The sequence below is a fragment of the Emydura macquarii genome, unplaced genomic scaffold (assembly GCF_026122565.2).
Source record: "Emydura macquarii macquarii isolate MOO-44397 ecotype Brisbane River unplaced genomic scaffold, CSIRO-AGI_Emac_v2 contig_1483, whole genome shotgun sequence".
NCBI lineage: Eukaryota > Metazoa > Chordata > Testudines > Chelidae > Emydura > Emydura macquarii.
In genome coordinates, this window is record NW_027131620.1 from 4,650,179 (window position 1) to 4,665,651 (window position 15,473).

The 15,473-nt window shown below is 46.0% G+C and overlaps 1 protein-coding gene across 1 annotated transcript in view; it reads left to right on the forward strand.

The window, feature by feature from the left end:
* The window catches only part of LOC137157005 (peroxidasin homolog), a 55,020-nt gene that overhangs the window by 26,095 nt on the left and 13,452 nt on the right, over nucleotides 1-15,473 (forward strand). Inside the window, exons 5-13 of the mRNA XM_067554086.1 lie at nucleotides 1,884-1,955; nucleotides 3,597-3,668; nucleotides 4,374-4,543; nucleotides 6,533-6,650; nucleotides 8,893-9,062; nucleotides 10,165-10,437; nucleotides 10,602-10,718; nucleotides 12,642-12,800; nucleotides 14,350-14,462. Coding sequence (XP_067410187.1) covers nucleotides 1,884-1,955; nucleotides 3,597-3,668; nucleotides 4,374-4,543; nucleotides 6,533-6,650; nucleotides 8,893-9,062; nucleotides 10,165-10,437; nucleotides 10,602-10,718; nucleotides 12,642-12,800; nucleotides 14,350-14,462 — 1,264 coding nt within the window. The remainder of the gene's footprint in view (nucleotides 1-1,883; nucleotides 1,956-3,596; nucleotides 3,669-4,373; nucleotides 4,544-6,532; nucleotides 6,651-8,892; nucleotides 9,063-10,164; nucleotides 10,438-10,601; nucleotides 10,719-12,641; nucleotides 12,801-14,349; nucleotides 14,463-15,473) is intronic.

Below are 15,473 nucleotides of genomic sequence, written 5' to 3' on the forward strand. Positions count from 1 at the left end.
TTTTGCAGGGCAGGAGCAGGGCCCAGTGTATCTGGCCCTTTCTATGAATTTTGGGTGTGGGCTGTTTTTCTTTTATCTAAACTAACTCATCCATTGCGAGAAGTGAATGGGTGAAGCGAACAGGCAGCTGGGAAGGTTGGGTATTTATAGCAGCTGTCAATATGGTGTTGTTTGCATGCATTAAAATTGCTTCCCAACTTTGGAGAAGACGATTGAAGTGCCAAACAATAGCAAGACCTTCATACCGTGCCTCGTGGGATGCCCCGGGATGAAGGGAGCGTACGCTTTGCCTACCAACTGGATCCTGTAACAATGATGTTTCAGCATTCTGTAATGGTCCCCTCCCTGGCCACAGCTAATTTCCTCTTTCAGTTAGAGCAATTTTTCTTTCCAACTGTCAGCACTTCACGGCCAAAATTGGTTAAGAAAATCAAGGGGTAAGTCTTCCAAAGTATCCTCGCAAGCAGGGGTGGCTTTGTGCATGCACGGGGGCTGTGCATGAGAAATCCCTGGCGTGGGTGTGCATGCACCCATGAAAGCTGAGGGATTATGAGTAAGGAGGACAGAAACCACTTGAACATGCTGGAGGAAATGGCCAACAGCGTTTCTTTCTGCCTCGTACATCATCACCACCAACAAAGATTCTGGGGCTGGAACATAGCTGGCTACTTTGCTGTCCGAGGAAGAATAGGATCCAACTTGCCCTCTGCAGTACTGACAGCAGTAAATGGATCTATTACATTTTCCTCATCAATAAGCTCAGTGGTTGAAAAGAATCTTGGGGAGCAGATACTGTATGTGCTATAGCGAGGGGCTCTTTTTAGAGACACGCTTCTGGCCACAACCACATTTTAACAATGGACAAACCAGATTTGGTGTCAGAGGGATAAAATCCCCCATCTGTTTCCAATCCCTGAAACTGGCTTTTCTCCAGGCAAACTGGCCTTGTTCACATTTGTCCTACAAGCCAACTTTTCAAGTAAAACTAAAATGTGTTTGATGGACAGTATCAGCTGCTTTCCTCAAGGTCCAAAGCAATGAAAACACACATCTAAGGCTTGTCACACCAGTTCCCCTCACTCCAGGCTGTAGAATCTGAGTCTCAGTGCTTTGTTTTTTATTCTGATAGCCGATCGTTTATCATGATTCATTCCATTACGAACGGCGCAGCTGTGCACTGGCTTATGCAATCATTTCTCAGATTAAACCACCACTGAACCCTTCCACCAGGAGGGCTGGACTTGTGCGAGTGCATTTTCCAAGTAACATCCAAAGGGGGCGTTCTGATGAAGACAGGTCCTTGACACTGACCTTGTGTCTTTGGGCGGGGGTGAGGGAGGTCCCCTATGTAAGGCTACTTCTCCCCTTGCCCCTGTCTTGCAAAGGACCACACCTTTCAGATGCTAGAGAATGCTTTAGGCAGCAGGCGGGAAATGGGGAAATCCCTGGACTGCTGCAAACATGAGCTCCAATGACAGCAGGTTCAGAAGAACCTCAGAAAGCTCAGTCCAGGTTAATAGGGTCTCCCTGTGAAGCTATAGTACAGAAGGTGGTGGTGGTGGTGGTGTTTCTAGGGCTAAGGGGAGAGCTTTGGCGGCCTATCGTGGTTTTTTTTTCAGTTCAGTAGGGAAGCAGAGTTGACGGCTGACAGATGTTTTTTAGAATGGATAGATAGGGCTTGGCTTTCCAACCCTGGCTGGTTTTGCACATGCAAATTGCAGATACCAAAATGAAGACCGTCTTCTGAAAATCTGCTCTGGACTGTGCACTGGCTGATTGACTGGTGGACGTTTGTCTGGACGAGTCTCCAGCTGAGATCTATTGTCGGGCTTCTTCAGTCAGTTTTTATAACCCTCTCCCCTGTGGTTTTCTTTTTGTGCCAGTTACCTTCATTTCAACAGCCTGGAAACCTTGGAGCCGGAAACATTTAGCGACCTGCCCAAACTGGAAAGACTGTAAGTAAAGAGGAAGGAGGACTCCCTTGCTCAGAACACACATGACTTCTCATCATGTGGCCCACTGGAAGAGATTCCATCTTGGGTGGTAGGCAGGAAGGCTTCTGGAGTTTTAATTTCAGGATCTGATTTCTTCTGCTTCATTTCCATGGAGCCGGGCTGGGCCTCTAAAATTAGTGAGACCTGGAAATGTGTTTCCTCAAAGCAAAAAGGTTGGTGAGAATATTAGGGACTCTTCCCACAAGATGGGGTGACTGACAGCTATTATTTTGCACTTGTTTTCAGGCCAACATTAGTCAACTCTTGGGCAGTCGGCATGAGAAAATGAGGGGGAAATACAGGCAGAGAAAAATACAAGAAAAACGTGTGTAGTGCCTTAGAATGGCTAGAGAACTAAAACCTGCCTCTTCTACTCACCAATAATACATAAAGGAACAACCTCACAGCCAGGACAAGTCAAGTCGAGGTTGACACTCCACATTCCATTCAACAAGCCCTCTTGGCATTGCCATACAAATGTACTTTACATCCACAAACACTAGAAAGAGGCCCAGATACAAAGCCAGGATTCAAATATCCCTGGAACTTAGGATAACCGGGACCTGAATCAAGAGATTGTGGCTGATCTTTGTTACTGACAAACTAAAACCCTGGATCTGAATTTCAGGGAAACAAAAATCCTGGATCTAAACTGCAGATCCACATTGTGAGGCAAGGTTGAACTCTAGGGCACCCATGCATACATCTCATGCACTATTCTGCCTGTGCTTTCCTTTCCTCTTCCGCATTTCATACAGTTATTCGCTAGCATCTGTCAGTTTTCCTTTGTTATGAATTTTAGATATGGCTGCAGACCCACTCTCAACACGTAGAGTAATCATAAGCTGATTATTCCATCTTACTCCTCACTCATGCATACTGGTGTAACTAACTTCCTGTTCTTCTAAGAACCAGGAATCTTGAACCATAGGTCACAGAACCTGGAGCTGAGAGTTTTGCCTTGGTTTTATCTAGTGATAGGCCCAGGGGCTGGTGTTTGGAGCTATTTTAGATTTAGGATAGGATTTTGGTTCATGGCCATGTTGATTCTAGGATCAGGTTTGGGTTTAGATTTTTAAGGGCACTGGACTAACATGAGATGTTCTCATGCGATGTCTGCCTCCTTGAGTTAAAATCCTATAATAATGGCTGCGCTTGCAAAATTTCAGCAACATCTAAATCAATGCTCAAAATAGCTTCCTTCTGGTTTTGGATCTGACCCAGAACCAGATTCTAGCTGTGGGACCAAATCTGAAGATTCAGTCGCTTCCTCCCCCCCCTTGCAGAATTCGAAGGGGTTTTGATTTAAGAATCTGGTTTGAAGCGTTTTTTAAATTTCAAATCCCGAGTTAATGTTTTCAGTACACCTTCGGCAATTGATGATTGCATATTGCATTGTGTTCACTAGCAAATTAACAAAATCCCTGTAGCCCTTAGAGAGTATCAAAGTATAATACTACACACATACAGTACATTCTGCACATCAGCAAGATTCTGGTGACCAATCTTAACAATCAAACTGAGCCTCGACCTGGGATGTTGTTATCTGTACAGTGTAGAATTCTGTGTAATGCTTTGGCACTCTTGATATTCCCATTGCAGATTCTTGCACAACAACAAAATTTCCAGAATTCAGCCAGGAACCTTCTCTCAACTGGAATCCCTCAAACGGCTGTAAGTGGATGACATCGCCTGCAAAGAACAATTGTGTTATCTTTTATCAAATGGCCAGGACCTAGAGACCAGCTTGACTGGCTGACAAAGGTTCCAGCCAATGTAGTTTTGGGACAACTGTTATGTCTAGGACACTGTTGAGGTAGCCAGACACAAGAGAAGACTTAACCAGTTAGTGGCTTCTTCACTTTGATGACTGAAATTGCTGTGGTGCTTCTGCACAGTTCTGCAGCTCAGGGTCCCTCTTAGAGCTCTGTCCTGTGAGATACTTAGGACCCTCTGCTCCATTAGCATGGTTGGACCACATCCAAAGCCATTGACGACTCCAATTGTCAGCTATTCTGGACTCCTTTAGATCAATACACCTAGTAAAAGGAGAAATATAACAGTAGGAAAAGTCTTTTAGAGGTTTCTGTTGGTAGGAATTTGCGCAAGGATATACCCCCTCGCTACACAGTCAAGGAGCATGGTTATCTTGCAACAAATACAAAGCCTATCGTGTGGTGCCATTTTAGGCACCTAAACAATAGGAGCTGTTGGGTGCCTACTTCAGTTAAGTCTCTAGGTGGGAGCTGTGAGCTCTTTTCAGAATCTGGCCCTGAGTCTGTTTCGTAGTGTAGCCCAAACCGTTGTGTATGTTTGGGGAGAGGGACGGGGTTGGGGCTGGGAGATGAAATAACTTTTTCTTTGATCGATGGCTCATAGACGGCTGGACTCCAATGCCTTGCTGTGTGACTGTGACTTGATGTGGCTGGCTGAACTGCTGAAGAAATATTCTGAACAGGGCAATATTCAGACAGCTGCCACCTGTGAGAATCCAAGGCAATTGCAGGGCCGGTCCATCACTACCTTGACCACCCAAGAGTTTAACTGTGGTGAGCATGCTTTGATTATTAAATCTAGTCACCCGGTGATGCTCAGCTCTGAAGTCAGTGGGATTGCACAGGTGTAAACAAGGGCCAGCATCTGTGGGAAGGGTTTTCCCCTTACGGTCCTGCTTTGCATCCACTTCCACTGCTGAAATGAGAGATGACTAATGAGGTCAAGTGACTTGATCAAAGTAACATACTGGGAGTCGACAGCACACCTAGAACTTACACCCTGGACCCTTCAGGCTTCTACTCTTCCTTAGCCATTGGGCAACACTGCCTACTCCAATTAATTTGCAGCACCAGTGCTGCAAAAGCAGGAAGATGGAGACCGGTGCGGTCACCTTCCCAGGTGAATAAACCAAGCCCTTGAGCTAAAAGAGCACCTCCACTGCAGTTAGTTTTTGTTTGCCCATGGGCATCAGGAGCGGCGCCCATAACTTTAGTTAAATACTCTGTCATTGGCACAGTCCAACTGAGGAATACGATCTATGGCATCACGGACCCATCTGTGCATGTCTCTTTCCCTGTAATAGTGATGGGCCCCGATTCAGCAGGGGACTTAAGCACCTGAGCAGTGCCATTAGTTTTAGTGGGACTGCCCTTGGTCATAAAGCTCGGTCCATGCTTACGTAACTTGCTGAATCAGGGTCGAAGGAGCCAGAGCAGGTGTTTAAATCCATCCCTACTCAGCAAAAGACACACTGACGCGTGTTTAACTCCGATTGAAGTCAAGCAGACTTAAACACAGGCTTAAAGTTAAAGCTGAATAGGGATGGACTGCTGAATTGGGGTCACACGTGTAATGTAAGTGGTAAGGCCTGTAATAGATATTGTGCCCGTATTTCCAGCCATTGGGTCAGAATTGACCTGGGATTGTTCTGGGGGGATTTATTCATCTCTAGGCTTGGTTTTAGGCTTTAACTTCATCCAACCCTGGAGTTCCCCAGCACATGGATGTTAGCTTAGTATACACCCGTGGCTCTCAACCCTTCCAAACCACGGTACCCCTTCCAGGAGTCTGATTTCTCTTGCATATCCCCAAGTTTCACCTCCCTTAAAAACTACTTGCTTACAAAATCAGACATAAAAATACAAAAGTGCCACAGCACACTGTTACTGAAAAATTGCTGACTTTCTCATTTTTACCATATAATTATAAAATAAATCAACTGGAATATAAATATGGTGCTTATAGTTGAGTGTATAGTGTATAGAGCAGTATAAACAAGTCATTGTCTGTGTGAAATTTTAGTTTGCACTGACTTTGCTAGTGCTTTTTAGGTAGCCTGTTGTAAAACTAGGCAAATATGTAAGTGAGCTGATGTACCCCCTGGAAGACACTTCTGCGTAATCCCAGGGATGCACGTACCCCCTAGCTGAGAACCACTGGCATACACCACATTATGCAAATGCCTGGCAGTTATAAGAGCTGAACTGGCCTATGGTTTTCCCAGAGTTCTGTTCACTTGTACTAAACTACATCCCACAATGCCCTGCAACAGTCCCACCCAGCATTTGGCATCAGCAGATGGGAAACTCGTCAAAATCAAGATACATTCGTTTTGTGTCTCAGTACAAGCTGGGGAGATACTTTCATGGACCAATACCTGGAATGCTAGCGTCCAGAACAAAAATAAGGAAGGAACAGAGCAACAAGTTTAAGGAACGGAGACAAACTGATGGGCTGGATTTTAGTGACCTGTAAAGAGTTTTGTAACTTGTGAAATCCTCCTATAAATTCTCCTAGCTGGAATGTGTAATGCTGGGAGCTCGCCTTCTCTGTAAGGTGAATGTAACAACACTGCATGAGACAGCTTCCTGGAGGCTGGTATCATATGGAATCTTTTTCCTGTATCATATTCTTATTGGCTTTTAGCAATAAACCTGACTGATGTTGGTTAGGATATTTCATAGCGACCCAAAGTGTGGTCAACCAACTGGCTATACAATTTATCCACACTAGAGTGGGTTTTGTTCAATGGTGTTTTTCAGAGAGGCCTCGCATAACCTCCGAGCCCCATGATGCTGACGTCACGCTGGGAAACACTGTTTATTTCACCTGCAGGGCAGAAGGCAACCCGAAGCCAGAGATCATCTGGCTACACAACAAGTAAGTCGCGCACATAGGCCTTGTGGGAGTTTCTGCTTCCAGCGAGTTGCAAACTCCTCAGTTACTGCCTGTGATTACGGGAGTCATTTAACACAAATTAGAAATATATGTTTCATTAATTGTATTTACCTTCATTTTAGTAGCACTCTCCAATGACCCTGTCATTAAAGTGCTGTCTTCATCTCCCTTTGAAATGTTTTCCAAGGGTTTAGATTTGTCCATAAATGTACTCTGCCGGCTGAAAGACCTTGTTTCTGAAAACGTTAACCTTTTGAAGTGCTTGTGATATATTAACCACTAAAATGCAGCCTCGTGTGTTTGGTTTGTCCAGGGAAACATCAGCACTTCAAAGGGAAACGACTGCATTCCCTTGTGGTATGGAGGCTGCCACAGAACAGGGCAGTCAAGGAGTTAACGTGCTCTGCTGCCAGTCCAGGCACCACTGCTGCACAGTGACGCTAGGTGCTGAAAAGTCACCGGGAAATGCCTGACAACAAAATGTTTTGTGATTGAGCAGTCGCCCCTTCTGCACGTTGAAGCATTCACTGGTTTCCCTTGCTTCTGTCCCATGGGAATGGGGGTGGTGGATAGAATGCTTTTAAAAATAAAACAAAAATGATGAACGTTAGCTTCCCTGCTCGACACCCTGCTGGCAAAGTTGGACTCCAGTGCAAATTTTTGCAGCTGAGTTATATCCCCCTTGAAAGAGGGTTTTGTGATGGGAATGCTGACAAGCTCCCACTGATAGTGTGATCCCATTTGCACTGCTAATATATGTTCCCAACACTGGAAACGGCTATACCTAGGCAGTAACACTGGACAGGGGGAATTAATAAATGCTCATCAAGCATGTTATTCTGCCAGGTGAATCCATCTATATTCTGGGGAGAGAAATTTCCTCTCCTCCTTCAGTCTTCTGCAGCCTTCCAAGGTTCCAGCATGGTAGAACAAACAATATCCAACAGGGTGACCTTCTAACACTGGCTGGGCTCCAGGAGTCGCAGCTGAATGTGGGGAGAAAAAAAATACTTCACATTTTTCAAGTCCTGGAATGGAATTTCCAGATTTATTAAGACTCTGCAGTGAATTACACCTAGCTCTTCTCCTAACGAAGACCCTCCAGTCCTGTTGAAATAAAGTTGGCTTCACATAAAGCTTTAGGGCCAGTTTCATCATGGCTACTGCGTCCATAACTTGATGCTATTTTATATGTGCTTTCACTCATTCTCTTTTAATCTCCCAACTATAAAAAGATTCCTACTCTTACATGAACCATCTTAGAAAAAAAAGTGAATACCACAGCTGGGTGAAGTTTATCAAAGTGCTATTTTAATGGGTGGTTTTTTTTTCAAAACTTTGAACCTTGTGAAAAAAATATTTTTTTCATAAACATTTTGACTTTTTCCCCCTATTTCTTAACAGCTTAGAGAGCTGATAAACATATTTTCCAAATTTTGACATTTCAGTGAGCATTTTATTCATTTCAAATTTTGCAGAAAGGAAAAGTTTCAACAAAATATTCACCAAATGTTTTCCAATTTTTGAGCAGCTCAGTCTAATATATTGAATGCCATAAAAGCATCCACTTCTCCCTAAGCAAGCAGAGTTAGCAAGAGAGATGTTATTCTAGCTGCCTAACTGCTATGATGCATGTTTACATTTTCAAGGACATTGCTGTCTGCTGAGACAGGCAACCATTTGGTAGTCACTTTCGGGCGGACTGTCAGGGGACACTTTACTTTTGTTCTTTCTTCCTTTATAGTTCTCTTTGCCTGTAATACAGGTTCCTGTGACTGAAAATATCTGTGTCTATCGGGGTGGGGAAGCAGTGCTAAAAACTGTTTAAATGGTTGTATTGGATCCATTGGGGTAATGATATATTTACTTGCAGTATATTATTCAGCTGCTAGATATATCTATGTTTTGAGTTCCCAACGGGATGCAGTCCCTGGTGAACAAGGGAGAGAAATCTGGAACTCAAGCTGAGAGGAAACTTGAATGTTTCTGCCCATCGTTGTTTTCCTTATAAAAGGAACAGTAGCTGTGATTCCATATAACCTGACAATTGGTGGAAAAAATACTTGCTGTCAGTTACGGGAAGCTATAAAATAATGTGAAGAGACACAAACCTAACGTTATGCATGAAAGAAAGAAATAGTTTAGTGATGACAAATAGGGGAAATTTTAGTCGTTTTCCTCTGTCCCTGTACACTCAGCCTCTGTGCCTGGCTCTGCTTTTCAGTAATGAAATTGACATGAAAGACGATGGACGCCTTAACTTGCTGCAAGATGGAACCCTGATGATCCAAAACACCAAAGAATCTGACAAAGGCGTCTACCAGTGCATGGCCAAGAACATAGCTGGAGAGGTCAAGACACAGGAAGTAGTTCTGCGCTACTTTGGCACCCCATGTAAATGAGCCTTAAACACATCTCGAAGGCCGGGATTGTGGAACGGAGTCAGTCAGATTAAGCCCTTCCTTTATTTACGTGCCCTCTGGCAAATGGCTCCACAGGCGTGGTGCTTTGGAGGTTCCTATCTGGCTGGGGGCATGTTATGGAGCACAGGGAAGGATGGTACCAGTGGTGGAGCCATCATTATGTGAATCCACTAGCCGTCCCAACCCCTAGAAAATGAACACAGCACGTAGGAAGGTTACTGAGCTAGGAACAGATTCTGGTCCTGCTCCAGAGCCTTCAGAAAGAAAGACCTGCTCTCTGTAACTTGAATGCAGCACCCGGGAGCATGGATCGTTTACTCGGGCTGTGCGTGAATGAGGGTTTGCCCCAAAGACTCAGCTTGTGTAGCAGAGAGGGTCAGGAGGTCGCTATGACTCACTAAGTAGAATTCCATTGTTTCATTTGTTATCTGCCAGTGTTTCTTTCTAGCAGCCCCCCCGGTGCACTGGGTGCTTTCCAGACAGGAATCGGGGCTGACGTTCCGGAGACAGGGTCCCACGTGCAGAGAGAGAAGGGGGCTGTAGGAGGGGAAGTTTTAGGAGAGAGAGTCAAAGGTGGTAAATAGGGGCTGGGGACTGCAAGCCCGAGATCCTGGCCTAACGGAAGGAGCAGACAAATATCCCAGTATCTGCACGGACCTGAGGCTTTCTCCAGGGATAGTCAGCTGCATGGGAGCGGGAGCAGAATCATGGGTTTGGAGTAAGCCGGGGAAAGAGAGAGGGGCAACCGTTATGGCAGAGAAGGAGTCAAGGGGAAAGGGAGAGTGGCACAGTGATATCTGGCAAGGTCAGTGGCGGGGGAGAGGCAGACTGGTGGGGGCGTCATTCAGCCTGATGGTTTGGAGGTCATGGAAGGGCCGGGCGGAGGGATGCCCGAGGAGACCGAGCGGGCTCTGAACACGTTTGAAAGGCATTCTGGGTCAAGCCCCACTTTTTCTGTGGGAAGATTTGTTCCAAGTCACCAGTGAAGCTTGATTTGCCCCATTCTGGAGAGAGGCCCGTGCAGGAGAGGGCCGCAGGGCCGCTCGGGTCTGAAATGCGTCCCTTGCTTTCAGCCAAGCCCAGCTTCGTGATCCAGCCCCAGAACACAGAAGTGCTGGTGGGGGGAAGCATCACTCTGGAGTGTGGAGTCTCTGGGCACCCACCCCCTCACGTCAGCTGGACCCTGGGCACAGGCTCGCCGCTCCCGGGCGATTCCCGTTTCGCCATCACCGCCTCGGGCGGGCTCTACATCCAAAACGTCACCTTCTTGGACCAGGGCCAGTACCACTGCAATGCCACCAACTCAGAAGGCTCCATCCAGGCTACGGCAAACATCATAGTGCAAGGTGAGGGACTCGCCGCCGTTCGCCAGGGGCAAGCGTTCGACCGCTGGCCGTGCATCGAAATCCAGTGCGTTGGGCCCCGTTCTGCTTTCAGTGGGTGGAGGTCTGTTCCTGTCTGGTTATGTCTGGTTTTTTCCTACTGCTTTGCCATTGTCTTCTCCCCTCAGATACTCCCAGGTTCCTGGTCAGTCCCGTCGATCAGACTGTGACAGAGGGGCAAAGCGTGGATTTCTCCTGCACTGCCGAAGGGCATCCCCTACCTGTCATCACCTGGACAAGGGCAGGTACTCCCGCCAGTATTACCTTCTCCTGAAAATATCCACCAGGCCTGGGCGGTGATGGCTGGCTACTGCTTCTGCAGCAGATGGTGACTTATCGCCCAGCTGAGCTGAAGGTTTTTCACCCTTGTGAGGTGTCGGATCCCGTGACCTCCTTTGGGCTGGTGGTTTGCCTGAGACTGAGGTGGGTGGGAAACGCGTCACTGTTTCCACCCCCCACCTGCAACCCTAATAAGCTTTCATTACGCTGTCTGAAATACCAAGGTGGTTCCGTGTCCCCCTCCCAGCTGACTCAGGCGAGATGTGAACGTGGAGCCCTGGCTTCCCTCCGGTGATCAGAAGGTGGTAGCCAAGAAGCTGGGCTGTTGGACATGGCACAGTGTGGTGGTGTCCGGCAGGGACATGGAGGATTCTGGTGGGAAAGGGAGATGCTGATGTGAGAGTACAGGGAGCCTAAGGCAGTAACAGAAACTCTTTCTTAGGGGGCGAAAAAGGCACTTTGGCGTCTGTCATTCAGTGAGGTCAGTCGCTTCAGTCTAATTGCATTTTTGGGTTACCTTTGATGGACTAACTGTTGGCCTCAGGGTTGCCGCCCTGACTCCACTCCCTACAGAGCGATGGTGCTGGACTGAGCCTGCAGGGCTGTGAGCTGCAGGTAAAGGGCGGGCACCTGAGAGGTGTAGCTCTCATTAAATGACATCATCAAGAGTCACATTAAGAACCAGGACGAGAACAGAGACTCTTGCGCTGCAGGGGTTCCTAAGTAGTCCTGTTGGAAGGAAGGGAGGAAGGATGGATGGATGGATTTGGAGTTTGCATTTCCTTCACCCCCTTTTCCCCAGGATGTCCTTGGCAATCGTGAACTGCATCCTGTTCTAGTCACTCACCTGGCTAGCCAGCCATGCCTGATTGGTGTCACCCCACTACAGCCTGCGGTCCGCACCTGGTTCTTTCTCTGGGAAGAGGTTGCTGGAGGAGAGAACCAGTTTGCCCCTGACAACTCTCTGGGGTTTCTTTTTCAGTTTTGAAAACTGACCTCGGGTGAACTTTGTGAAGTTCTCTGGTGCTTGCCAGCATGGCTCCCCAGAGCTGATCCTGTGTAACACTCTCTGGGCCGGGAGCCAGTCATCCCCGGCCCAGGGGCCCTGCAGCTTTCCTAATACTCCACAAGCCATAATTAATTGTTTAGCGCTAGGAAGCAATTCTCCACTGGCACTGTGGCTTCCACAGCAACAGACCAGCCATCAAGCTAAGAAGGGCCCGCTGAGATTTCCTTAACTCACGTTTTCCCTTTCCTTTAACCCTTTCACTGGCGCTGCCCACAGTCCAGGAGCAGCATCTTGCAGGATGGCCGTTGAGAGAGACGCCATGACAGGAGGTGGAATTGGCGAGGCTGTTGCACAAATGGACTTGGCGTGCTATTCAGCAGTGAAAAGGTTAAACAAATACCACCTTAGCGTCTGACCTCCAACATAACACAGGCCCTGGGACCTCCCCAAATTAGCTCCTGTTTGAACTAGAGCAGATCTCTTACCAAAACCTCCAATGGTGATTTTAAAACTGCCCGAGATGGAGAATGGTAAGTTGTTCCAATGGTGAATAGAGGACATGCAAAGAGCAGCCCAGCATAAAGAGGTCTGGTGGAGCGTAAAGGACAACTGATAGCACAGGGACGATTCACATTCAGGCTGAGTTCATAATAATCCGTAAGGCAAGTTAGGAATGACACCAAGGGGCTAGGAGCAGCAGCTGTGCTTGTCCTTGGCTGGAAAGGTGATGATTGTACTTCAGGGCATCGATAGCAGGGGTAGAGGTTTTTAGCATGGGAATGGGCAGCCTCCGGACACACTCATAATCACGCCCAGTGAAAGGAGGGGGGAGGAAGGAATGAACAGCGTCACTAACAAATCATGCTGCTGTCGCAATCAGGTGGGCCTTTGCCGAATGACCGGAGGCACATCATCCTCTCCACCAGCACCTTGCGCATCACGAGGGTTGCCCTGCATGACCAAGGCCAGTATGAATGCCATGCCGTTAGCGCCATCGGCGTCAGGAGCTTCCCGGTGCAGCTGTGGGTGACGCCTCGAGGTACAGCAATTGCAGGCCAGCGTGGGTGGGAAATACTAGGTGGCAAATGGATTGCATTCACTGCACAGTATGTTGACTTTTACACTATCTGGCGAGGAAGGCAATTGCCTGTGGGATGGATTTTTCTTTGCCTTGGGAGCAGAGGGACCATAGTAAAGTTTCTTTAAATGATGGTAAAATACATGGGTCCAGGTTCTCAGCTATGTAAATAAGCATCCTTCCTTTGAGCTCAGTAAAGCTGCCCAGTTTACACCAGATCAAAACTCACCTGACGTAGACAGTGAATGGGGGAGAGGGACTATACCAGCCCCCATCTAGCTGGTGAGTCTTTGTTTCAGTGCTCCTCTTGGATGTTCCACTGGGTGTGCCTTTCCAAAAGCTACATTTAAAATACAATCAGGGCTAGGAAATTTTCAAAGGCTCATAATGGAATGAGAACTGGGCAGCAAACTGCCTTGGAGTCCTTTGGAAATCCCGGTAGAAAAATTTCATTTTGTTTGACATTTTCTGGTATTTCAACAACAACAAAAAACCCTAAAAATCTGCATTGTTTTGGGTTAAAAATATGAGGTTGGGTTTCACATTTGGTAAACGTTTTCCATTTTTGAAAACTGATTTTTTTTTTTTTTTTTTTTTAACCAAAAATGGTTTTCAATTTTTTTTTTTTCCTGTTTGTGATTTTGTTTTTTTCCACTGGAGGGAGGGAGAATGTCTTTTTGTAGGATACTTTTAAAAAAATGAAAATGTTGATATTTTCTGTGAAAAATAATTGTCTTCTTTCCTAGCAGCTCTGGTTCCGGCCCTCTGTATAGATGGTAATCTTATCAAGAGATCCTGGTTCTGAACACTAACCACCAGGCTAACTTTCACCCAAAATTTAGATTTCCTAAAATTGAGCTTTTGCAAAATGCAAGAACAACATAAATATTTCCATGATTTTAAAAAAAAAAAATTCCTCTGGAAACAGCCTTCTTAAACAATAAACATCGGCCCTCCAGTGTTTGCCCACCAAACACTGCAGCATTGGGCCAGAGGTGAGACTCAGGAAATGAAACTGACTGGAATCACATAAGAAACTGACTAGTTTCTGTAAATTCATAGATTCCTAGAGTTTAAGGCCAGAAGAGACCATGACCCTAGAGCCTGACATTTTGCATAACACAGACCAGAGGACCTCATTCAGTAATTTCTCCATCAAGCCCATAATTATGGCTTGAGCTAGAGCAGATATTTTAGAAAGATACCCAGCCTTACTTTAAAATCTCCAAGTGATGGGGAATCCACCATGTCCCTGGGTAATTATCCAAGCTGAGAGAAATACAAACAGCAGCAGAAGATGAATAGTGAAATTTAAATGAGGGGCTGTTAACAGCAGAGACGAGGAGAACAGATGATGTTTTAACTTGACAATGTCCCTCTAAAGCTTATCTGAGACAGCAGCAGGTTCTGGGAGCCTTAATATCACCCACCGGAGAGAGGTTGCAAACTCAAACCTCTCACAGTTGCCTCTAACCAAGTTTTTATTCCTCTCGTTCTTCACACTAAACAGTGATCCCTGTGTTTCTTCACCCACCACAAGATGTGGCAGCAGAGACGGGGCAGGATGTTGTGATCACCTGTGCTGCCCAAGGAGATCCACGACCCACCATCATCTGGGCCAAAGTAAGAGAACTTAAGGTTCTGCAGTCACCTGTGCTCTGCTGAAAATCACCAAGCCGCAGTGCTCCTCCTGTCACGGTGCCATTACTAGAGCCGAGTGAATAATTGATTTTTTTTTAGTTCAGTGGCTAAGCCAAAATATCTGAAACAAATTTGGTGAGTTTCACACCTAAACTGAATTTGTTGTTGTTGTTGTTGTTGTTGTCTTTGTCTTGCTGAAACAAAAAATATGAAAAAACTTTCCTTTGGGTAGAAAAGAAATGGTTCTGAGGTTGATTCAAATCGACATTTCATAACTAAACGTTGATTCAAAATGACATTTTTGAAATCGTTTGTTCTGATTTTTTTTCAAAACTAACCCTTTCAATACTTCCGAAATTTTTCGTTTTGATGGTTTTTCACGGCCGAAAATCTTCATCAAATTCTATCAGAATTCGTGAATAATTTCAGTGCCCTCCCCCCCAAAAAATGCATTTTTCAGCAAATTTACTATTCTCCAGTAAAAGTCAATCAGCTCCAGTCATTAGTTATGGCTGACATGGTTTTAGATAAGCTCGTATAGTAAATATGGGAGAAGATGAATTTAATGGAAAGCAATAAGATTTTGAGGCCCCACGGATTTTTACATGTTGAAAACAAACAGTTGGGCTTTAGCAACGTGGGTTGCCCTTTCCACTTTACTAGCCTAGTTTAAGACTTTAAACCATGTTAGTCACCGGCGACTTGCATGATCCCTGACAGGATATTTTAGAACAGAACAAACTGTCCTTGTTTTCTGTGATCCCCACTGGTGGGAGTGGGATGTATCACTAATAACTTAAGAACATAAGAACGGCCATTCTGGGTCAGACCAATGGGCCGTCCAGCCCAGTATCCTGTCTTCCGACATTGGCCAGTGACAGATGCTTCAGAGGGAAAGAACAGAACAGGTAATCATCAAGTGATCCATCCCCTGTCGCCCATTCCCAGCTTCTGGCAAACAGGGATAGGGACACTTCAGAGCATGGTTTTGCA